The 24861-nt window shown below is 47.6% G+C and overlaps 1 protein-coding gene across 1 annotated transcript in view; it reads left to right on the forward strand.

Annotated features, from left to right (window-relative positions):
- Nucleotides 1-24861, forward strand: part of fras1 (Fraser extracellular matrix complex subunit 1) — a 109196-nt gene that overhangs the window by 45388 nt on the left and 38947 nt on the right. The window contains exons 15-26 of the mRNA XM_031570638.2: nucleotides 4310-4453; nucleotides 5455-5595; nucleotides 5860-6000; nucleotides 7204-7371; nucleotides 10899-11039; nucleotides 12714-12857; nucleotides 18037-18192; nucleotides 19102-19248; nucleotides 19502-19648; nucleotides 21695-21835; nucleotides 22776-22916; nucleotides 23458-23598. Of these exons, the coding sequence (XP_031426498.1) occupies nucleotides 4310-4453; nucleotides 5455-5595; nucleotides 5860-6000; nucleotides 7204-7371; nucleotides 10899-11039; nucleotides 12714-12857; nucleotides 18037-18192; nucleotides 19102-19248; nucleotides 19502-19648; nucleotides 21695-21835; nucleotides 22776-22916; nucleotides 23458-23598 (1752 nt within the window). The remainder of the gene's footprint in view (nucleotides 1-4309; nucleotides 4454-5454; nucleotides 5596-5859; nucleotides 6001-7203; nucleotides 7372-10898; nucleotides 11040-12713; nucleotides 12858-18036; nucleotides 18193-19101; nucleotides 19249-19501; nucleotides 19649-21694; nucleotides 21836-22775; nucleotides 22917-23457; nucleotides 23599-24861) is intronic.

Genomic DNA, 24861 nt, shown 5'->3' on the forward strand with positions numbered 1-24861 from the left:
TAGTGTGGGTGTCTTTGCCCACCTCCAGGGAGTCAATGGAAATTGGTATAGACTTGCCTTCAACAAGTCCGTAAAAATACCAGTGTGCATGTAAAAGTGTGTGTGTGTGTGTGTGTGTGTGTGTGTGGGGGGGGGGGGGGGTTGTCTTCTTCACAAGTGAGGCGGCAGAGACACATAATAAAACCTGACCCCTATTCGGTGTGAGAGGATACGGGCGTACAGGTGCAGCTCGCAGTGATTGCGCCCCACAAATAAGAATGGAGGAGAACCAGCGAGGTGAGGTAATCCAGGCCCTCACCGATACTGGAGGCCCAGCAGGGAGGAAGATCAGTGGGACAGCCTGAGGAAGATCAGTGGGACAGCCTGAAGAAGATCAGTGGGACAGCCTGAGGAAGATCAATGGGACAGCCTCTCTCCCTCTGCAGATGGGTCTCGCAGTGGAGGCCAATGCTGGCCGTCGGTCAACCTGCTGTCGTCTCATCTGCAGTCCTTGATCTCCTCGCACGCACGCACGCACGCACGCACGCACGCACGCACGCACGCACGCACGCACGCACAGGCACCGTCCTTCAATTTCACAGTTTAGTGATCCGCGCCCACAGATTGCAAGGCTCTCTGTGAGTGCGCGCCGGCAAACGGGAGATAAATCTGTGGCTTTCGTCGAGCCCATTAATGTGGACTTAGCAGGGGTTACATCTCTCTCATAACTGCGTCTGGGGAGGGTTCGGAGATGGGGGGTAGAACACCGACCAGGGCTGGCGTGGTGGCGGGGTGGAGGGGCTGGGATGAGGGGCAGTGTTGGGAGGGAGCCGCCTCCGGAGGTTGTGGCATCATCCGTGGGCATTCCAATCCTCTGAATGGGCGATAATGCCATGCGGTCTCATCTATCCTCGTGAGCACCCAGCCATCTGTAATCTGACAGACATGGGAAAACAGCCTCACGTTGAGAAAGGGGAAAAAAACAAAGCGCTTTTGTGTGGCCAACCTCAGAGGCATCCCAGACAAAGGCAGAGGCAGATAGACAATCACACAATCACAAATGGGTGTCAGTGTGGAAAGTGGCACGGTCAAAGGGATCAGGTTAAGGCTAATGAGCGGGGCAGTCTGGGGGGCACAGCCCTGAGCTTCTCAGGGGTATTTATATAGCAGCGCTAAACACTCTGTCACGTGTAGCACTTGTCCCCAGACTCCCCCAAGCATGGGTGGAGTGTGTACTATGTGTGTGTGTGTGTGTGTGTGTGTGTGTGTGTGTGTGTCCATTTTGGGTCTTGGCCGAGGTGCTTATGTAGGGTTTGATGTGTGTGTGTGTGTGTGTGTGTGTGTGTGTGTGTGTGTGTGTGTGTGTGTGTGTGTGTGCAGGAGGGTATGTTTGGGTATGTTGTGTGTGCACACCGTATTGTGTATGTGAAAGAGTGTACATTTTCTGCCATTGCTACAATATTTACGCCAGTGTGTGTGTCAGTATTAACACTAGTGTGCATGCGTGCGTGACTGCGTCTGTGTGTGTGTGTGAGTTATGTGTGCGCGCGCAGGTCTATGTGCTTGTAGTGTTGACTCCTGCTGCCCACATCTCTCTCTGGCTCATCAGTCCTCCTCCCTCTGCCACTCTGTTTGTCTGGCCGCCATCTCCTAGCTCACTGCCAGCCCCTTGCCTGACCTGCTCACCCATTCAAACAGTCAGAGAGAGCCTCTCTGATTGGCCCTGCTCCCATTCAGGAGTAATTCAAATGTGTGAACTTTCACAAACATGAAGTAATGAAATCATCACTAATGTAGTCACTGGTCTCCAGAGGCAGTCTGTGAGCACTGGCAGGGTAGGGTTCTTGTTAGTTTTATGACAGCTCATGCATTTTATATGGTGTTTGAAGTGTTGCAACGGCTGTAGCTGTTGTGTGTTCCTAAAAACAGGCCCCACAGGTGTTCCAGATCTCGAGTTCGAGACCTAACGTATCTAGTGGTTGATTTTCTTTTTCTTCTGTTCTACCCTTCACTGAGGCAGAGGAATGAAAATAATATTTAATTTCCATTTTATATAAAGCTAGAAACAATCCATTGAATCCACATCTGAGATGCTGGGAATTTGACAACATCTGTGACAGCACCTTTTTTTTTTATCTTCTTTAACTTTGCTTTTTTTCTGTTTGTTTAAAGATGTTAGGAGCGACTGAATAACTCAGTGCTCGATGCAAAAAGGTAAAAATAAATCTGCTTTTCAGTCTGCCTGGGTGGTAGGGCACATAATCCCTGTTGTAGGCTGTGCTTTTTTCCCATTATCTTATCTTGGCACTGCTCAAATTATTCACAAAAATGTTGTGTAATGTGCCAGCTTATGTAACGAAAGTAAAAGCGAAAGAAAGAAAAGTAGCAAGCGCTCCTGAATCATAGTATCTATATTTCATGGCTTCAGAGTCGCCCAGAGAGCACCCTTAAAACATATATCGCCGTGCTGCGTGCTGTTATCTGTGACACTTTGTTACTTAAGTGACACACCACCGGTGCTGGGAGAACCGCGCACACACACACACACACACACACATACACACAAAAACGCATAGTTTCCAGTTAATTGATTTCATGACACATACTCCACTTCCCACACATCTACATGGATTATGGGGACGGTATCTCGCCTCGTCTATTTGGAGTGTCATTTTCTTCCTTTCAGGTCCAGCCTACAACTCTATATATAGAGGTCGTGATGGATGTTTGGAGAGTTGAGGGAGTGTGCTTTTAAAAAAAGTCTGGAAAGCTAAACCCCTCTACCAGTTAGAGAAGGCTAACGTCCAGTGCTTTAGAACCGAAGCAACAGATGTGGGGTTTTATAATGTCCTGTTTAGCGCCGCATCATTCAATCTGTTCCGGAACGTCAGGTACACACACAAACACTGAGACATTCTGGTTCATTTGCCGATTTACTCTCTGTGTTTCGTAAGCATATTGCTCAGGCTTTATAAAATGGTGGAGGAAAAGCTGCTACAGATTTAATTGGAAGGGAATAATCTTTAGCTTCCCAGTCCCACACTGCACCAAGTGCGTCTGCCTGGTCAGTGTTCTCAGGCGGTAATGTGACCTATTTCTCAGCCCAAGCCCTGTGGACCGTTACAAAAATCAACTCTCAAAAAGCTGTGGCTTAAAAAAAAAGAAAAGAAAATCTAATTAAGATTTCATCACTAGAGTTCCTTTATGAGCGGTGATTACGTTTCTGATCTCTGCAGGTCATCTGTCTTTAGAAAGCACAGTAATTTAGTGGGAGGCAACAGACCCCATCAGGTGTGTGTGTGTGTGTGTGTGTGTGTGTGTGTGTGTGTGTGTGTGTGTGCGTGTGCGTGTGCGTTTCTCTGTTTTGGTGTGTACTGTATGTGTGTGTGTCTAAGTGTCTCTCTGTTTGACACACCTGTGCATATGTCTCTCTCTGTCTGTGTGTATAGACGCATGTTTGTGCGCACGCGCAAGAGAGGGAATATGTTTGTGTGTGTGTGTGTGGGTGTGTATGAGTGTGAGTGTGTGTGTGTGTTCAGACCTCTTGCTGTGTTGCTGAATAGGAAATGTGTGAATAGAAGGTGTTGTAATTGACTGCTTGGTTATGTGTTCCTGCTTTTACACTGAGTTGTTTGTGTGTGTGCGTGTGAGCTGTGTGTGTGTGTGTGTGTGTGTGTGTGTGTCGGTGTGTGTCGGTGTGTGTGTGTGTGTGTGTGCTTTCACATCAGGGCTCAGAGCATGCCTCCTCTCTTTCATTGCTCTTGCTTTTGTTGTTTTACTGGTACTCATAAAAGCTGCCCTTTTGTCCCCCACCCATGCTGCTGTGGTCTTTATCCAGCAGAGAAGCAAAAGAGCAACACCCCCCGTCCCCCCCCACCACCACCACCACCACTCCCAACCCAAACCCCCACCACTAAACACCCTTATCTCACCACTAAACACCCTAATCTCACCTCTGACCACCCTCAAATTGAGCAAAATGATGGTCATTTAGATGGTCCCTACAGATGCTCAGATTATAAACCAACTATACGTTGAAACTCTTTGAACTACAATTTATGGTTAAGGTTAGGGTTAGGGGTTGGGATTAGTGATGGTGGTGATGTTCAGGGAACAATTAGAAAGATTAGACTGAACTTGAATGTCAACAAACAACCAACATACAAAGTTTATGTCCAAATAAAGTATGACCCTTTCTTCTGTTATGCGTGGTAAGAGCTGGGATTGTTCCCACAATGCAATAGGGTGGCCACTAGTAAACAGTGAAGCCACTGATTTGGCTAATCAACTCATTCTTCCTTCTCTTCCTCATCTTCCTCATCCTCTGCAGGCTGCCATGAGTCCTGTTCCTCCTGCCGTGGTCCCGGTGAAGAGGCCTGCCTGACCTGCTCGAGCTCCGCCCACCTGCTCAAAGATGGGCGCTGCGTGGCAGAGTGCGGCGTCAGTTTCTTCTCCAGTGGCGGCGGCTGTTTTGGTACGCATACCGGACCTCACGCACTTACAGAAACACTATCCACGTGAGGGATCGACCTCACGCGTGTAACGTCTACTTAAGTCTACTTGTTGTAAATTGGCTGCTGCTGTGGTTTAGCTGTGCTGTTAAATCTTTCATTAACATTTCTAGAGACACTTTGAGGGCTTGATGGGTTTGTGTGATGAGATTAATATTTCATTATTCACCACAATGTAGGAGGAGATGAATATAAAAGACACGGACATTAAATGAAACCAAACTACATTAACTACATCACCTTTTGGTCTTGTTTTTTCTGTATGTGTGTGTCGTTATGTGATGGTCCCGTGAGATTGCGTGTCTCTTTGTGTGTTAGGGTGTAGACTGTTATATCATATAATAATATGAACATCTTGCATTGATGATAATACCACTACTAATAAAGTTTTTTTTTTTTATCTATAAAATCAAAGGTCCAGTGTCTGCATGCACAACTACACCGCTGCTGAAAAAAAAAAAAAAACGTAAACACTAAAAAACTAATGGTGTTAAATAATCGTGATCTCAGTATTGACCAAAATAATGGTGATTATGATTTTTGCCATACACAAGCAGCCCTAGCACACACACAGTGCCCCAGTCACGAAAGGCTTAGCTGTGCTGTGCTGTGCTGTGCTGAGGGCTGCTGTTTGCATTGCCATTAATTGTGGTGATGGACGCCTCTCCTGCCCTGTCAGGCTTATGGAATACTTTAGTAAATGTTTCTGTCGCTGGAATTGAGTCGGTCTTGTTTGAACATGTCAATTTCTCAAAGGCCCCTCCGTAGTCGTGTTTTGCGTGCGTGCCTGCCTGCCTGCCTGCCTGCCTGCCTGCCTAGTCAGGCTGGAATGATGAATGAGGATCTTGATGAATGTCATTGGGAAAAAAAACAATTATCGCAATAATAATCAATAACGTTGGGGTGGTCATTTTTTATAATTGGGTGTGAAATGAATGATAACATGTGCACTTGTACCTTGCAGCCTGTGATCCTTCCTGTGCTACCTGTAACCCTGACAACCCCAGCTGTTTGAGCTGCCCCACAGACTTTGTGTTGCATCATGGGAAATGTATTGCCCAGTGTCCGGAGCAGCACTACAGAGACAGCCACGGCAGATGCAGAGGTTAGCGTGACTTCATCTCTCTCTCTCTCTCTCTCTCTCTCTCTCTCTCATTGAAATGTGAAGCGTAACACAAAATGTGACCTTCCCGGTCTACAGCTTTGCACAACCTTCATTTCCTCTAGCCTCTGAGGAGACCGTGTTTTTTTGGAACATGCTGACATTTTCAACAACTTGCCACCCTGACGGTTTCACACTGTGGAGAAAAGAAAGAGAAGCTCGTCTTTTGTGCTGCTGACCTTTTTCGCATTTCTGTCTCCCCCCCAGCATGCCACAGCTCGTGCGCCTCCTGTTCGGGCCCCTCTGTATCCCAGTGTTCCTCCTGCTCCGGAGGGCTTCCGCTGCACCGCGGCCAGTGTGTGGACACCTGCGACGAGGGCCTCTTCTCCGGAGACGGACGGTGCCACAGTAAGAGACCGCCGCCTCCCCCTGATGCCTCTTCACACGAATGAGCGCATCTCAAAAGCTTACTTTCAGCCCCGTCCAATGTCAACTGGAAAAGAAAGAAAAAACACAAAGACACCAAAGAAAAAAAAAAGCGCAGCATCATTTTGATTTCCAGAGTGTTCTGTAGTCTCAAGAATGCTTACCACACATTTTCCTCCTTAAATTAAACCAAACTCAAGGCTTTGCCAATACCTTGGGTTCATATATACCCCATCAACTAGTCTGGGGTTGAAGGATATTATATTGTCAAAGCATATCACGTTTCAGGTTGAAATAATATTAAAAAGTTTTAACCTTGCCTTTATTTTCAAACTTTTTTTGTGTGTCGAGCACAACCGTTTCATATTGAGTTGTGCTTCAAGCTATTTTCAGTCCCGAAATGTAAATGCAGGAAGGATTACTTGCCACCAGATCAGAGTGGGGCAGAGAATCCAGCTCAGGGTGGGGTATCTTTGGGGGGTTTTAGAGGAAAGAATGGTGTTTGTGTTTTGTTTGATGGGTTTAAGAGGTTGTTTTGGTGTTATGGACGGATGGGACCCTTTGGGTTAAGGTTGTTTTCAGCCTGTCAGTCTGCATCAGTCAGTAGTGGTGGAGAATCCGTGCCTGCTGGCCAACACACATACACTCCTGCCAACTCGGCTCAGGATGGAGAAGAGTTTGAGCAGCTGTTTTTCTGGGAGTGTGTGTGTGTGTGTGTGTGTGTGTGTGTGTGTGTGTGTGTGTGTGTGTGTGTGTGTGTGTGTGTGTGTGTGTGTGTGTGTGTGTGTGTGTGTGTGTGTGTGTGTGTGTGTGTGTGTGTGTGTGTGTGTGTGAAAGAGAGTAAGGGAATGAGACTGATTGAAAGTTTGTGGGTGACCATTATTCATTGCCATTGTTTAATACTCTTATGCTTGTTCCTTTTCTTTATTCCTCTCTCACATTCATCTTGCTATCTGTCTTTGTCTTTCCTACATCTCTACACTGCCCCCCCCTTTCCACTGCTCTTCTTTTTCACCTTTTCTCTTCCTCCCTTCTCTCTCATCTTGTTCTCCTCATTTTTCTCGTCTTTGCTTCTCTTCTCTCCTCTCCTCGCTTCACCTCTTCATACCCTCCTCTCCTTCCTCTCCCTCCTCCTCCTCCTCCTCTTCATCTCCCTCCCCCCTCCCTCTCCCTTCCCTGCTCCAGGCTGCCACCCCTCCTGCCGGGCATGTGGGGGCCCCGAGGCCTCTGACTGTGTGCTCTGCCTGAAACCAGAGGAGGCGCTGCAGCCCCGGCTCCCCCACCTCCCCCACGGCTCCTGTGTGGCCCACTGCGGTGCCCACTCTTATCTGGACTCCGACCGCACCTGCAGAGGTATGCGCCACACGCCTCTGAGCCTCATATACTTACCATTTGGACCTGTTTCATTTTGTTACTGGTTAATACTGTTTTGCTACTTTTGAAATGGATCACTTTAAACAAACTAATGGCATAATTAGCTGCTGACATGACTTAACTGAGGGATAAGCTTTTCTGTTCAAAGCCAATGTTTGCCAGTGGAATGCTGTCAGTATTTTCTATCTTGGTAGTCTGGCTTTTGAGCTATTTAGTCATTGTTCAACCTTTAAAGAAACAGACACTGGTCTTACAGTTAAACAGACACTGGTCTATCTCTGTAGGGATCTTTTCCATGTTCTTATTATGAGCCTGTCAGTGGCAAAAACAAGCAGTTACTCAATGCCGGACCAGTTTCGATCACTAATTGTCCTTTAATGGCCATCTTTTTCTTTCATTCATTCAATTCAATCTTTACTTAATTCTTGGGAATTCATTGAGGGTAACCCTCATTTTCAACGATGCTGAGATTACAAATACAGATAAAACATAATAAATAAAACAATAAAACATAATTAACATCTTATATATTGATGGGTTGCTTAGCATCTTTTTATACTACTTGTGAATACCAATTTACTCCGATAGGAAATGGCAGTTGAAATTCTCATACTTAATATGTCTCTGCAGGTTGCTTTTATATTTGTTTTTATATGTGCTAATATACTTTGTGTAATGGTCATTATTCCTAGAGCAGTCAGTCTACAGGTATTTATAGCCTTCACCTTGAGGTAGTTGTGAGTTATTGTGTGTTTGTGCTGCTGAGACAGACATGATCTGTGAGCAGTTTTATTTATTCTGCTCCATCTGCTCTTGGTTCATCTCTGCCATGACCCCCACACCCATTAAAACAACACAGTTCCCACATCTACTCCCAGGGAGGAGAGCTGAGGATTGCCACATACATACGTATGCTCAGACCCCCACAGATGCAGAGCCTCTCTCACAGAGATAAGGCACTTTTACATTTGGGTGTTGTAGAGGTACACAGACAAACACACACACACACACACACTCTCTCTCACTCACAGACACACACAGAAACCCAGAAACACACATACACTTAAACACACATACATACACACACACACACACACACATATATATTTTCTGTTTCTCTGTCCCTCTCTCTCTCTGTCTTTCTCTCTCTCCATATCCCTTAAATGCAGACACATAATTGTTCGACAGATTGAGACTTGCAGAAGTCAATTCACTTGGTTGTGATAGTAAGGGATTGCCGTGATGATGATGATGATGACCCTGGAATGACACCTCTCCAGAGTGTGAGGTGAAGACAGATCAGCCCCAGACTCCTCAGTCACAGTTTAAACCACTCTGACAGGTGTGCTCCCACAGACCGTGACATCTGCGTCTATATTTACATGGAGTCATTTATCAGACACCTTTATCCAAAATGACTTACGGTGTGAACAGACACACCATTTTATCAGTATGTGTGGGCATGGAGCTATGACCTGGGTGTTTTGAGCTCCATGAACACCAGAGGAATACTTGCTTGTCTCGCACCGAAAGGCAACATTTTCTTGGTTATGACATGTACAGTTTTTTGACGTTTTAACTTTAAACTTTGACTGTTGACTTTGGGAGAGAAATTGATTAAGATATTAATGAACACCTTGTGATGCGCTGAACTCCGTTTTGGCAGAGGTGAAGTGTCCTGGGTGGGCTCGTCTAAGCTTTCTCCTACCTGCAAGCGTACCCTGCTGCACCTGAACGACCTGTATTGTTTTTTATTGTTTTTTTATCTGGTCACGAGGAATGAGGAGGAGGAGGAGGAGAAGAAAAAGAGGAAGGATGTGGTATCCCGGAGCAGCCGCTTGCTCGCGCATGTATGTCAACGAGTTCATTGTCAGAGGCCTGGCCTGGAGCTGCCTCAATGGCGGCCTTTGTTGGGCGCCGGGGAGCGTGCCGAGACAGATGCGGGACCTCCTCAGGGGACTGCTGTCTGACCGGGGGGGGGGGGGGGGATTGGCGAGGGGAGGGAGACTCCCACTTTCCCCCCTCTCTCTCTATCCTCACACGTATCCTAATAGATCCGGTATCGGCCCTGAGGAGATTCTAAATGTGTAATTTCTCCCTGCTGTGCTGCCCCGTGTGGATGGGTTGTTCTACTCCTCTATCTGCTCCCCCAACCACCTCCTCATCCACCACCACCTCTTACTTTGAAGGGATCAGCCTAGTTCAGGTTCCATTGCCTGGAGGGGGCTAGTTGTGTCTGCATTTGTGTTGATGGAGATCTCCCCGCCAATAAAGACCCCCCCCCCAACACACACACACATACACACAGACAAAGACACACAACCCCTCTGGTAATCACAGTCCTGGGCAGGTCGCAAAATCAGCTGAGGTATCACAGTATGACTGCAGGCCTCTCTGTGTCATTCTCTCTTTCTCACTCCCTCCCTCCTCTTGACACACAGAGCACCCGCAGAATTATGAAGCTAAAATATCACAGAAAAAAAATCGCCCAGGAAATCGATACAATGGGCCCCAGTGCGTGGCCAGGAATTAGATATCCCAAATGCATTAGAAGAATGCAGGCGAGGCGGCCTTTGCCAAGCTGTCGGCCATCGTGTCTCCTATAGCCCCGATGCAGATTGACACCAGGGGTATTTAATATGCCTCCTGCGAGGCGCGAGGGGGGATAAACTCAATTACTGGAATAGATAGCCTCGTTCGGTTCTCTGACAAGTTAAGCTGCCAAAATAGACAAATAAAGCCGGGGACGAGAGCCTCTTGTCTTTGGGTCGCTTCTCCCCTCAGTGCCTGTGCTCAAGGCGTCTGTGCTTGTCATAGCAATGACAGGCAGCCCAGGAGGTGTGTGTGTGTGTGTGTGTGTGTGTGTGTGTGTGTGTGTGTGTGTGTGTAACCTCAGCGAAATGCCATTTTCCCAGGCGTCGGATAGATGAAAAGAGGTGATGTGCTGGTGTCAGGTCCTCCTTTGAGTTTGTGAATGTGTGTGTGTTCAGGGTTGCAGTTGCGTTGTGTGTTGGTGAGTGTGTGTTTTGTGTATACTTGCGTGTGGTTTGTTTACCTGACACATTTGTATTCAGCACGTTTGAAGTGGCCATCACTGGGCGTGTGTGTGTGTGTGTGTGCGTGCGTGTGTGCGTGCGTGCGTGCGTGCGTGCGTGTGTGTGTGTGTGTGTGTGTGTGTGTGTGTGTGTGTGTGTGTGTGTGTGTGTGTGTGTACCAGTCTCTGTCCTGTGGCAGGAGCCTCACAAGGGTGAAGTAGCAGGGGAAACAAACATCTCGGCTTATTCACACTCGGCCTTCATCTGTGTGATCAAAGTGTTCCCGAAAGCCTTGTGGGCAACTCAAACCCTCTGAAATAACCCCCTCGTGCTGACCACTGCACAAACAATACTTTTTTTGGTCATACAAGTACTTGCTCAGAGAGCCTGTTAGTTTTGCTAGTTTTGCTAGTTTTGCCTCTCTCATTCTCTCTCTCTCTCTCTTTCTTTCTTTCTCTCTCTCTCATTTAGCGTGCCATGAGTCCTGTACCCAGTGCACCGCTGGAGGCTCCCAGAGCTGTACTTCCTGCACCCGCCAGGCTGTATTGTACCAGGGCCAGTGTGTCCACTCCTGCCCACCTGGCTTCCACGCCCAGGACCATACCTGCCAAGGTTAGACTTCCTCTCCTCTCCTCTCCTCTCCTCTCCTCTCCCCTCCCCTCCCCTCCCCTCCCCTCCCATCCCCTCCTCTCCTCTCCTCTCATCTCCCCTTCTCTCCTCTCCTCTCCCCTCCCCTCCTCTCCTCTCCTCTCCTCTCCTCTGCTCTCCTCTCCTCTCCTCTCCTCTCCTCTCCTCTCCTCTCCTCTCCTCTCCTCTCCTCTGCTCTGCTCTGCTCTGCTCTGCTCTGCTCTCCCCCAGCTTACTCTCTGAGGGCGCTGGAAGTGTGTGTGTTTGAGTGTGTGTGTCTCTTTGTGTCTGTGTGTGTATAAAAAGAAAGCCAAACAATTAACTATTTCTGTATCAGCTTTCATGGGCAGTATGTCCATTTGGAGAAGACACTGTTCCCTATACCAGAAATAGGTTTTCTACTGTGCAGAGAATGATATATTTGGATCTCATTTTGATTCGTTTATCTTACCTGTGCATCTAAACAAGAGTATTAATGTGTGTGTCTGTGTGTGTGTGTGTGTGTGCGCGCGCACATCTGTGCGTGTGCTATGCACGCCAAGGTTAGCTCTCCTCCTGTGTCCTAACCCACTTTCCAACTCCACAATGGCACATTAAAAAAGCAGTATTAAAATATTAATCAGTCTGCAGTGGAGTTAGTCTCCAGACATTACAGTCAGGGACGCCTGAAGCCCGGCACTGTGGCACGGGTTTCGAAAATCAGTACTTCCTATACGTATGGCTACCGTAGCATATGCTTAACGTGAGCGAGCTTTTACAAGTTATGGGTACAATTCATTCTGTACTAAAAACGCATTAGCTGGGTCACTCAAGTAGCATCAGGCGATTGACTGCAGCTCTTCGAAGTGCGAAAATGAGGTGGTCACGTCGGGATACTCAGACACGATGTGCCAACTCCTCGCGGCTTAAATCTCACAGCAGTCGTGACCAGAGCGAACAACATCCTTGCTCCTTGAGCCCCTTCACTTCCTTAAGTGCTCACAGTTAATCACCAGAAGGCCCTTCATTTCCTCCGTGGCCTTTTTGCCGATTTTCCATGTTAATGAATTTGGCGGCTACGGCTGAGTGGCAGAGGGCCCTAACCGGCAAGTGGGCTTACTGTATGCTTCATTTGCCAGCTGTTCATGTCTTACCACTGGGACACAACCCAATGGATTGCCCTAATCTCTTTTTTCCTTTAATTTTAAGTTTCTCTGCTTGCCTTTATAGCAAAAGAGTTTATCCTACTCTAATAAAGGCCATAAAAAAAACAAAGCAACCCCTTTGCAACCCAGTGTCTTCTACATGACGATTCTAATCGAAAGAATGACAATGCAGATGATCGTGCACAGGCACAGGCAGCTCTGGTCATATTTCCCAGTATAGTTCCCTGTGTATAGAGTTTACAGACTAAAACGCTATAACCCTATTCTCCACTCCTGCCTTACCGCTCGCTGCTGAATGGAATCCTTTTGAACTGCAACAAGGCGAGTGACAGCCGGATGAATAAATGGAAAATGAACTTCCTCTTAGCTGGGCAGCCAGTGCGAATACAAGGATCTGCGCTGCTCGTCGCCCCCTGCTTGTCTCTACACGAGTGCGGTATGGCTGTTTTGAGTCTGGATTGGATGAATCGGAGGCCTGTAACGGTGTTGTTTTTTTTCTCTTCTTTTCCTCCAGCCTGCCACCCATCCTGCCAGGAGTGCAGCGGTCCGTCCCAGGCGGACTGCTCCGTCTGCCCGCCCCACGCCGCCCTGCACAACGGCTACTGCAGAACCAGCTGCCCCGAGGGCCAGCACCTCACCGCAGCAGGACACTGCGCAGGTGTGTGTGTGTGTGTGTGTGTGTGTGTGTGTGTGTGTGTGTGTGTGTGTGTGTGTGTGTGTGTGTGTGTGTGTGTGTGTGTGTGTGTGTGTTGGAGGGATGGAGGGTGAGGGACACCCTCTTGTGTGTTACCCATCCCCCCAGGCATCAATGTTGTGTGGTCACTGACATAGTCAGCCCAAGCTGATTGCGGTTTAACTTCTGCAGTGCATGTAGTGTAGATGAAAGTACTGTATAAGGGAGATCCTGTTCAGGATGGCATTGTCACTCGATGTGTATAGGACATTGACACTTTTTGGAACTGAATCATTTCTGGTACAGTCTCGTTTTATCCTGCTCTTCCGCTGCGGTCGTACTTTATTGAGATGATACGTTATTGTTTATGACAGGTACAGCAGCTGGTTCATGTTGGGACCCTGACTGCGGTCGTGTTTTGGGAAAAAGAAATATCAGTCACATCTGTCTGTAGCAGGAGACGATGTTTTAGAACAACGAGTTCTCATTCAACACTGCTAGGAGCTCAGCTACCTCTGGGGACAGATCATTGCCCCTCCCACTGTTTCTCATTGGTCTAGCCATCGAGCTGAACGATTGACTAAATGAAGAAATATATATGTATCATAGTTACAAAAAGGAAGACATCTGTCAATTTGTTTTTATGTCTTTCAGAAAGTGCATAGTTCCAATTCAGGGCAATCTTCCCTCTCTCTCTCCCTCTCTCTTTCTCTGTCTCTCTCTCTCTCTCTTTCTCTCTCTCTTTCTCTCTCTCTCTCTCTCTCTCTCTCTCTCTCTCTCTCTCTCTCTCTCTCTCTCTCTCCCCATTGACTGTAGTTGCCCTTGCAGGTGTAGAGAGTTAGAGAGTTTCATCTAATGTACTGCATCTGAAACAGTGTTAGTCAGAGTTTATGTCTGTATTCCGGAAGGTAATTGCGTTGCAGTGAGTCATTGTTATAGGAAAGCACCAAATGTTATTTGCGACTGATGGTGTTTTGCGACTTAGGTGCCACATTGGCTTTGCAGTGATCAGCCTCAGTTACTGGGTGCATTACTCCTACACTCCTCTCTCCTATGGGGAAGCACTTCAGAAACAATGGCTTGATATCCTTTAACCGCAGAAGGGAATTTATATCTCAGAAAAGCAATCTGTAATCTCCCTATCCGTCTCTCTCAATCACTTTTTTCTCTCTCTCTCTCTCTCTCTCTCTCCACAACTACCCTCCCCAAATACACACACACACACACACACACTCTCTATCTCTCTCTCTCTCTCTCTCTCTCTCTCTCTCTCTCTCTCTCTCTCTTTCCTGTGGACAATTGTGATGCCGAGATTATGCTAAGAGAGAAGCTTGTGTGTCAGAGAAAGACAGCCAAGAACAATCGCAGTCGTACGCATCAGCTAAACCCTGCTCTATCTGACCAGATTACATTTAGGGTTGGGCCTCATTATCAGTATGCCTGTGGGAGAGCTATGGCACCTCTGCACCCCCATCACTCTGTGTTTTGCCATTCCCGAGGTCCCCTCTGTGGGTCTTATCTGCAGCTTCTGTGGGCCCGCATTGTGATAACGGCAGTGGGGAACAGGAGGGATGCGGAGGTGCTGATACTCTTTTGCCAGACAGATCTACAGAGACTACAAGGGCACCTTGAAAGGGCCCCAGAGGCCATACCTTTTAGCACCTGCTGATGCAGCTGACATGGCATTGCAATAGAATGCAACCGTCTGATCAACTTCCGGCCAATTGGGGCTTCAGATGTCAGCATTTGGGCTTTTAACAGACTTAGTAGACTTACGTTTCGAACTTAAACGTGCACAGTGTGAACGTAACTCCTTTAGACGGGCTATCCCAGAACATTTTGTCTCATTGCTGAAGGCAGTGTCCGTCCCTTAAATTAGATGAAAGCTGATTGGGATTTGTGATTGGGCATATCGGAGCGTGCCAGTGAAGTATCCGGAGAACTCACGCCAGAGAATGATGAGAAAGCCTCAGGCCCCGAGCTAAATCTGAGTGTTGAACTGGAAGCGTTGTGTCAGATTCCTCCTGCTTGCCGCCGTGGCTTGGCTTCAAAAAGAGACGTGTAATCAGCAATTATATCTCAGCCTCTCATTACAGATTAAAACTGCTTCCTTTACGGAGAACACCGTACCAGGAGAGACCAAACCAGCCATGAAATGTGTTGATGCAAACACAAAACACACACCGCAGACGTAATGACATGTTGTTGGAGTGGAGGATGGGGGTGGGGGGGGGTCTCAAAGATCAGCATATGAGATACATAGAAGAGAAGCTTTTATTCCCCCACACCCCACCCGACCCCAAGCCCAGGCTCTCTATCCTGTGTGTCAGCTGAGGGCTGTGAATAAAAGATGGCTCGCAGCAGGCCAACTGTGACAGCGGAGCTCATCTGTTCCGCACGGCTCAGTGGTCCCATCACTCCCCGGTCTGGTCCGAGAGCTGCACTACAGCAGTGATGGCGCAGGGCTCCTTCCCCCTCTCCCCCACACTCCCCATTTCCCTCTCGATTTCTCTCTCTTTTTCACTTTCTGTCTCACTCTGTTCCTCTCTCTCTCAGTCTTACACACACACACACATTCTTTCTTTCTCTCTCCATCTCACTCGCTCTCTTCCTCTCTGTCTCTGTCATTCTCTGGCTCTCTCTCCCACTTTTATGTTCCCTCTCTTTTTTTCTGTCTCTCAGAACAATGGCTCTCATTGAGTCATTGAGGCAGCCTTTTCAATCTCTCCTCATAGTTCCTCATATCTCCTGGACTTCTCTCTCTCTCTTTCTCTTCCTCTCACTCACTCTCTTTCTCTCTTTTTTTTCTCTCTCCCCCCCTGTGCTCCGGTCCACTCCGTCTCCTCTTTCAAAGGCGTGTCTGGTGCCCCCGGGCTCACTGAACCCTCACTTTCGCGCCTCACTTTCGCGCCTGGCCTCATCACGACTGCCCATTACATCTGCCGAAACATTACAGGGAGTCGGGCAGACCTGCAGCACAGCCACACAGAGTTTAGGTTAATGTGAATTTGTAGGGTCTGTGTATTTTTCTAAGGGGCAGGGGGTTGAGGGAAGATTTTCTGGCCCAGGTAGAGGGTATATTTATGAAAATCAGCCAAAAATCAGCCAAAAAAACAAAAACAAAAAAACAGTGGGACCACTAAGACTGGCATCTGTGCCATCTGGTGACAGCAGTGCACCCTGTGTATAAGAGGACACCTGGCATAAGGCGGCCGGGCGTGGTAGCCCCGTCTTGAGTTAGTTTTGAATTCCAGTTGAGTCTCCCCTACCGAGCCGTGAGTCCGTAATATGTGGCATCGCTCACTGTTCTGCCTGTCTGTCGGCAGAGCCATCTGGAGTGGCCAATTTAGCCTCTCGCCCCAACAAGGTGACCCTAAACAGGCGTGAATTTATGGTAAACAGCCATCCGGGAGCCGGCCTTGTTTAATATTTAATGCTCGGAGGATCGGAGGAGCAGATTTATCTGCTGTTTGTTAAGTCGTCCCCAAGCGAGTCTAACCTGCGGCTGGTCTTATCTCTCGCTCGATCTTTAATTAGGGTTCGGTGGCACTGATAATGACTGAGGGTACACATGCAGGCTAATGACACAGCTTTTAAACAAGCAGGCATTGACTCTCACTGAAGGCTGAAGGCATTCGGTGACTTGTGTGTGTGTGTTGGTGCACTAGTGGAGTGTGTAGCTTTGAGGGCAAGAGTAGAGTGAGATGAACTGCGCCCTTGTGTTTACATGACGTAATTGGATGTTGTTTTACCCTCTGTGCTCCCTGCCAGGAATGACACGACTAATTTCCCCGGTCGGCGTAGTCATGGATTATTGATTCCGTGGTTTTACTCTCTTGGCATTGAATTAGCGTGTGAGATTTGGTGTAAAGTGTGTTCCTTTTTTTTTTTTTTTAATCCCCTTCAAAGTTTAGCATCCTGCATGAATTTTTAAAACTGGTTTCTGTTCCGCAGTGTGCCGTTTGCTTATGGATATTTAATTGCTCGGATAGCGGAGGTGCTGCACGTTTCGCGTAAAAGCTGCACGTTTCGCTGAGCAAAAGAGAAGGTGTGGAAGGGGTGAGCCGAGCCGAGGTGGTTTCTCAAAGGCCATCATTCTGAAGTGTTGATGTTGGCGCTTGGCAGTAGAGTCACCTGCGCAGGTGTCGCTCTCGCGTTGCACTTGGCCCCATTGTGGTGAGAAGGCGCGTGAAAAGATCAAAGGTCGGCCGGCGCAGCCCTCTCATTCACAGCAACTTTCTCATGACACAAATCACCCACGCCATCTGCATACACCCGCCAGCGTATCCATTCAGCTTCATCCGGTCTGGGAGGGAGTTTCTTTTTTCTTCAGAAACAAAACAAAGTGGAAAGGGCTGCAGTTGATTGAAAAGCTGCCGGCTTGCTGGAGGGGGGTGGTCTTCTCTGACCTTTAATTTGCTGCTTGTGAAACGCTGTGTGAGACATTTGCTCAGCAGAAGCCCTCCCAGCCCTTATCCAGAGAGTGATTTCAGGTTCCCCTCCCCTCTGCCTTGACCTCTTTTTTCCAGACTCTTTATTTCTATGCTAATCCGGCAGGGACGAGAGAAGCCCCCCCCCCCCCCCTTTCTTTTATCTGTTTCCCCTACCTGGCCAGCAAGACCTGGCTTTTGTTTGTGTGTTGAGAGATAGGCATCTGGGTGCTGGCGTTCCAGTATGATTCCTCCACACACACACAACACACACACACACACACCACACACCACACACACACACACACACACACACACACACACAAACACACACACACACACACACACACACACACACACACACACACCACACACACACATTCTCTATTTACCTCCCGCACCCTCTCCTTCCACCCTTATCCGATAAGAAGGGCTTTGAGATGAAGGGATTGTTTTCTTCACACCATCATCATGTGTGTGATCGTGATCAGGGTTTTTTATGTCATGTGTCCTGACTGTTGTGATAAGTCAAATGTATATGTGTGATGATTATGACTCTCATATAAATGACACTGAGAGATATCATAAATATGACAAGCTCTCTTATGTATGTACCCTTGTGCTGATATTCTTTCTCCCTCCATTCCTCTCTCCTTACCCACCACCCCTTTCCCTCCTCATCTCTCCTTCTCTCTCCTTCTCTCCCTCCCTCTTCCCCTCTCTCTCTGTCTCAGAGTGCCAGAGTGAATGCCAGCGCTGCACGGCGGACCTCCAGGCGGGCGTTGGCACAGTCTGCCTGTGGTGTAAGGTGCCCAGGACGCTCCTGCTGGGGGACAGCTGTGTCACTCAGTGCCCGGCACGCCAGTACCAGTGGCACGGCGCCTGCAAGAGTAAGCCCACCGACCCTGGCACCGTCTCTTACACACACACACACACACACCTCCCCTGTCCTCGGCCCCTGTTGTCCTCACCGCCATCATTGCCATTATGGTAATAATCACCGGTGATATTTCTCTCAGCGGGATACAAATGCCAGCGATAGAAGCCGTCTGAGAGCAGTCTGGGCATCTGGGCTTGTGTATAGACTAGAGGCAGTGTGTGTGTGTGTGTTTGTGTGTGGGTGTGTGTGAGTGAGTGAGTGTGTGTGTGTGTGTGTGTGTGTGTGTGTGTGTGTGTGTGTGTGTGTGTGTGTGTGAGTGTGCTGAGCAGTTGCATGCAGAGTTCGAGGCTCATGAAAGTTGCAGACCCACACTCTCATGGGGCAAGCCACAGGATGCTTCTGGACCCCGGGGTGTCATTATACACGTCTATATCACACAGCGTGTCGGTTTTACTGGGCTGCATATTTAACCACTGCAGCGCTTTAATAGCCCTCCGGATTAGTGGGAACAGGCCAAACTATTTGTTTTATTAGTCATTAGACTTAATAGTGCCATTAATAAGAGTGATTTTTTACAAGGTTAACAGATGAATTATTAAGACGATTGTCTTTTTTTCCACTGGTAGGTCTGATATTAGAGGCATTTCTTATAGAGTCAGTGACATATTAAAACAGAGCACCTCTGTGTTGGCCGTTATACACTGGATTCATATCATATGCATGCCTAGCCTCATTTGTATGGTATGAGCTCCTGCAACTGCTGCTGTTTTTATGAGTATCGACCCTCTATGCTCTATGCAGATCTGGAGATGTCAGAGTGCTAATCCATCCATGGCTGCCTCTGGCCACTCATGAATCAAAAGCACAGTCATATACCTTGTCTCACAGGCTGCATGCTAATTTTTATTGTTTTACCCAGAATGTCATTCGTCCTGTGAAAGCTGCAGTGGGGAGGGCCCCCTGGCCTGCACCTCCTGTGTGGCCCCTGGCATGCTGCTGCCCACAGGCCTGTGCGGGCCCCAGTGCCCCATGGGATACTACGCAGATGGGGATCGCGTGTGTCGAGGTGGGTCCCCGAGCGTTTATGTCAACAATGAAGATCAGAAGCGAGGCATGCAAGAAACTGACAACAGCTATGAAAATGCATCATTACTGTGAAGTGATTAGTGATTTAAATAGATTGTTCATGTGTGTGTGGGTGTGTGTATGTGTTATTTGTTTGTGGATCTGTATGTGTGATATGATATATCTGTATATGGTTGTATGTGTGTGTGTGTGTGTGTGTGTGTGTGTGTGTCTGTGTCTGTGTGGCATTGCAGTGTGTGACAGCCAGTGCCTGACGTGTGAAATGGCGGGAGTGTGCACCTCCTGCCGGGACTCTGCCAAAGTGCTCCTGTTCGGGGAGTGCCAGTATGAGAGCTGTGCTCACCAGTACTATCTGAACTCCAGCACCCGCACCTGCAGAGGTACACCAGCACGCACCACTGCACCACCCTCACCCACTCCAGCTCTCACTACCTCTCACAATACTCAGGCCAGACCTTCAGCGGTCCACTGCACTGACCATTCAACTGCTTAGCATTTCACTCTAAGCCTTAAGTGAGCTGTTTGACCACTGCACTTCGACGTTTTTGTGAGCCTATCTCTATCCTATTCCGCTGGACTAAATCAATGCTTAAATGTCATCGTCTTCTGTAGGATTTGAGACCTAGTGTAGGACACTCAAGCTTGCTGGATATGTGACATCATGAAGTCTCTGTGTGAATCAATCAATGTGTCTAAATCAATTCTGTGTCCCTCCCTAATGATTTAACAGTATGGCCTCTGGTCTTAAAGCAGCTCTATGAGTGACCCATCTGAGGACTAGCATCAGATTAGGACTAGCGTCTTAGGGAGGCCATTAGCAAGCAGAAGACAAGTGGGGATAGAGTTCAAGTTCCTCTCCTGCCATTAACTTAAGATTTTCCCTGTAGAGGGTCTTTAGAAATCCTCCTCAGGGGCATGTGTAGGTAAAAAGTTAGAGAGGAACTGAAAAGCTGAGCTCCTGAAGGCTTGTCTGTCTCTAGGACTGGGACTGGGTACTTTAATAATATTTTTCGATGGGTGCTTCTCTGCGCAGGCCGAGGCCCCATGAAAACAAACGAGTCTCCACCAAGCTCCTGCATGAAACTTCATCTCCACTCTGATTTTATGGGCCTTCCCTCTCACCGATAAACGTTCCCCCAGCATCCCCTGCAGTCATAAAATTCATATACCGCCGGAAAAATCTGGACGAGGTCCGATAGAATATACAGTGGCATTACGGGGAGGATTTCTTACCCCATAACTTTGCTCATATTGTGGTGGTATATTCTGTTTTCTGACAGACAGGTATATAGCCTGCTGCTGTTTTGTGATTAGTGTGTGATAGGGGGTTTGGGGGGTGGGGGTGGATGTGTGGGGGGTGGATTTGGAAGTGTTTCATTATTGTAATGTGACTGTGTTAGGAAGTTGCACACATTTAGTGGGGGATGAAGGAAGTCTCTGACACTTTACCTGATTCCTCACCTGACTCAGCTAATGGCAGCTTATAAGCTAAGGCAGCTAATAAGTAAAGGAGATTTAATACGATTTTGTTGACTTTTGAGGTGTTACACAAGACCCTCATCCCAGAGGTAGCGGAAGCATTCCACAGGCTTATCGTGGATTAAGGAAGGAATGACAGGGACAGAAACGAGTCTACAGGAGACGCCCCTTGTGTCCCTCCTAGCAGGACATTAGACACACCTCAGTCCACTGTTCTCTGTCCTGCCTGGGCAAGTTCAAAGCTTAGCAGGGGAATCACAGCAGCAGTGAGGACACAGAGTGAAGCCCCTGCCTGAATAGGTAACCCGAGGTGAACCGAGAGGAAAGGACAGCCAGATGAGAAACACAATGTCTGTGTTTGTCCCCAAAACATGCTAATTCTGTCTGGAGAAAGAACTTAATAAGGGGGCACACGTGCTTCAGAGAGAGGGAGACATACTTTCAAAGTCATCAACAGCACATGAAGGTAGGGGGTGGTTTGGAAGTACTTTGGGGTGATTAGTAGATGAAGAAATGTTTGCAGAGTTCTGAAAGGGAATTACATTGGCACAGAAATAAGAGATTAACAAATTACATGCAATGTGAAGGTGATTTTTCTTTACTTTTCCCTCTCCCTCTCTCTCTTATTCTCACTCTCTCTTGCTTTCTCAAATTTCTCTCACCATTTTTCATTCCAAAATCATTTAACATCACTCCCTTTCCATCTCTCTCTCACTCTCACTCTTGCTCCCTCTCCTCTCACACACACACTCTCTCACCTCCCCCCGCCCTTCCCTGCTCCCCCTCTCTCTCTCTCTCTCTCTCCCTCTCTCCCTCTCCCTCTCTCTCTCTCTCTCTCTCTCTCTTTCTCTCTCCCGCTCTCTCTCCCTCTTTCTCTTTCTCTCTCTCTCTCTCTCTCTCCCTCTTTCTCTTCCTCTCTCCCTCTCTCTCTCTCTCTCTCTATGTAGAGTGTGACTGGAGCTGTAACGCCTGCCGCGGCCCGCTGCACACCGACTGCCTGCAGTGCATGGAGGGCTACGTGCTGCAGGACGGCGTCTGCGCCCCGGGCTGCTCCGACGGCTTCTACCAGGACGGAGAGCGGTGTCTGAGTCAGTGCCCGTCCGAGTGCCCCGTTATTAATCACCTCCCTCACACAGCCCAGCAGCCCAGCTCGTGTGCCAGGCCAGCCAGGCTCATTAAGCCCACACAGTTGCATTACCCATCACTCATTTTCAGAGTTGGCACGGGTCCCCGCATGCCATGCTGCTTTCAGCAGTCCTGCGCTCGCTGGGCACGGCTGGGGCTGCGGCCTCTCTGCAGTATCTTCCCCCGGCTAGGTCACGACAGGGAGGAGTTAGTCTTTATAATCCCATAGTATATGAGTGTGTGATTATTGACATCGTACATCTTTTTAATACCCTGCTCAGGTCACTTCATGACCTGCAGTTCTGGGATCAGTTAGAGTGAATGAGGATCTTATCTTGAAGTAATGAGTGTAATACCACTAAAGCAAATATGACGGTGTAGTGTTTTTACTATGGATTTCAAGCGATTCAAATTGTAATTGCATATGGCAATTTGCCTTGAGAAGCATTTAGAAATCTGTCAGATATGCCATTGAGGTGAAGTGACAACAAACATTGGCAGCGTTATTTAATGAAGAACACATTTTCTTTACTGATTTATTCCTATCTTCCTTATAGTTTCCCTAAAACTAGCAAGCTAACTGCCATACACTACACCAACAACTAAAGCACTGATCAAATATTCTTAGCTTGCGAACTTTTGTCATGAAAAACTCACAACTTTGCTTCACCTTGGCTAAATAAATACATTCTCCATCTTGAACTCGAAAACAATACAGCCTAAAACATTGATGCTATCTCCCCATACAAACTATTACCTTGTCAGGCCAGATACAGACACAACACTGTGGACTTGGTTGTTGTCAGCCTTACATAATGCTGTTTAATGTATCCAGAGCCATCTATTATTCAGATCAGAGGTGTAATATCAGAGGCTAATGATGTTGGTGCTTTGGGTTTCCAGGCTGTGATGACCAGTGTGCGAAGTGCCAGGGCCCCGACCAGTGCCAACGCTGCCAGCCTCCCTATGCCAGCCTGCAGGGCCAGTGTGTGCGGGAGTGTGGCACGCGCCACTATCGGAACTCGGCTCTGCAGCAGTGCGCAGGTGAGATGCTCCTCTGTGTCCATCTTTTAAAAATCAATTAACGATACGCCTTTTATCGCGTTGTTTCCTCCTCCCTGTATCTCTCACTTCCTCTCATCTGCCCTCTTTCTATCTTCACCTCTGTTTGGGATTCTTCTTGTTTCTCAGCTCTTTAGACTCTTGTTTGCCATGTCACTTTTCATCTTGGCACCCTCTCATCCCTGCCCTCCACACATCTCCTCTCATCTTCACTATCTCTCTCTCTATCTCTCTCTCTCTATCTCTCTATCTATCTCTATCTCTCTATCTCTCTCTCTCTCTCTCTCTCTCCCTCTCTCTCTCTCTCCATCTTCTTTCTCTTCTCTGTTCCTTTTGGTGTGAGTCGAAAGCTCTCGAGCTGTGGAACATCATCTCCTGATGACGTACAAAACCAGGCAGCACTGGGAGCCACGATGAGATAATGATCAAAACGAGCCCTTAGAAAAAATACACCCCCCTCCCCCCGTGAAAATACACGCTCTCCAATCTCCTCACGTTCTTCTCCTCTCTCCCCCCCTTCCAGCTTGCTCCTCCGGCTGCCTGCAGTGCGAGGGGGAAAGCTGGTGCAGCGTCTGCGAAGAGAACTTCTTCCTGAAAGATGGCCTCTGCACACCCGACTGCGGTCAAGGTTACTATGCCGACTGGAAAGGCCGCGTTTGCCAAGGTAACCGAAGTGAAGCAAGCACCCCGGGATGGGGCCACGGGGTGGGGTGTCGGGGGGTGTGCCTCGTCATGTTTGGTCTCCAAGGGGCACGTTCCTAGAAGTGCCCCGTCAATATCCATTATGGATGAGAATCATTTATTGAATTATGCTCTGTTAAATATTAAGAGCCTCTGCCAGAAGACACATATATGGATGTGCTTCAAATTATTGTTCCACATTAAAGGAACTGCACAGTGCAGAAATAATACTCAGGGTTAGTAATAGACCTAAGCTTCATCTGCAACCTAAGAGCAGGAGAACTTGTGCAAAAATATATTACTCTATCACAAGATTTATGTCAGTCGTTGAGAGATTTGCAGTATACGTCACTCCAAGATTTATCAGTGACTATGTAAGGGTATGAATGCTTTATGCTGCGCTGTGTAGCTTATATTAAAAGCTGATGGTTTTTGCATTGTTCTTCTTTTTTTGCAGCCATATCAAGTATGATATAGACATTCTGTTATTTGCCAATGTGGCATCATAGCACAGAAGTGTGAAAGAAACATTGGAGAAACGAATTTCATTGATAGGCAACATGCAAAGTCCACTACGCATGACCTTAAGCTAATCAAATAAATTACTAATTTCATAACTTGAGCAAGATTCCAAAGCCAAACATAGGTGGGCCAGCGCTATGCTGGGCTGTGTCCATGCACAGATGTCGGAGTTCCATGTATAAATGAGTTCCTTCAAACTTGAGTTGAGTTCCATCCATGTTTCTTCTTAATGATTTCATCCCAGGCAGACCTCCCGCACAATAAGTTGTTAATGAGATTAGCAAATATAGGCATCCCTGCCTATTCTCACTTTACGGTTGCTGATGTGCAAAGCCTGTTCATGGTGCTCGTTGCCCCATTAAATTAGGACACACGGTTTTTATTAACAGCTCCGAGGAATATTCATAAAGTGTCACTCTTGTACAGTAACGACAATGTACACATTTTGGAGAGTAGTTGGTTTAACCTTATACGAAGGTCTAAGATCAAGATCAACCAACTACATCTCTGATTGTGGAGATGGCACAGAGAGATATCAGCTAGGCTAATGTTTACCAGCCATAAACACCTTTATGATTGACAGTTGATAGAACTGCTTTACCCTTTTTCTGTAGCAATGGTTGACTGAAAGTTATCACACTCTTTCTTGAGTTTAATTAAATTCAGGGCCATTTAAAATGTTTCTTTGGCAAGGCAACGATTAGTCTAGCAGAATAGATTGCCA

The sequence above is a fragment of the Clupea harengus genome, chromosome 7 (assembly GCF_900700415.2).
Source record: "Clupea harengus chromosome 7, Ch_v2.0.2, whole genome shotgun sequence".
Lineage (NCBI taxonomy): Eukaryota > Metazoa > Chordata > Actinopteri > Clupeiformes > Clupeidae > Clupea > Clupea harengus.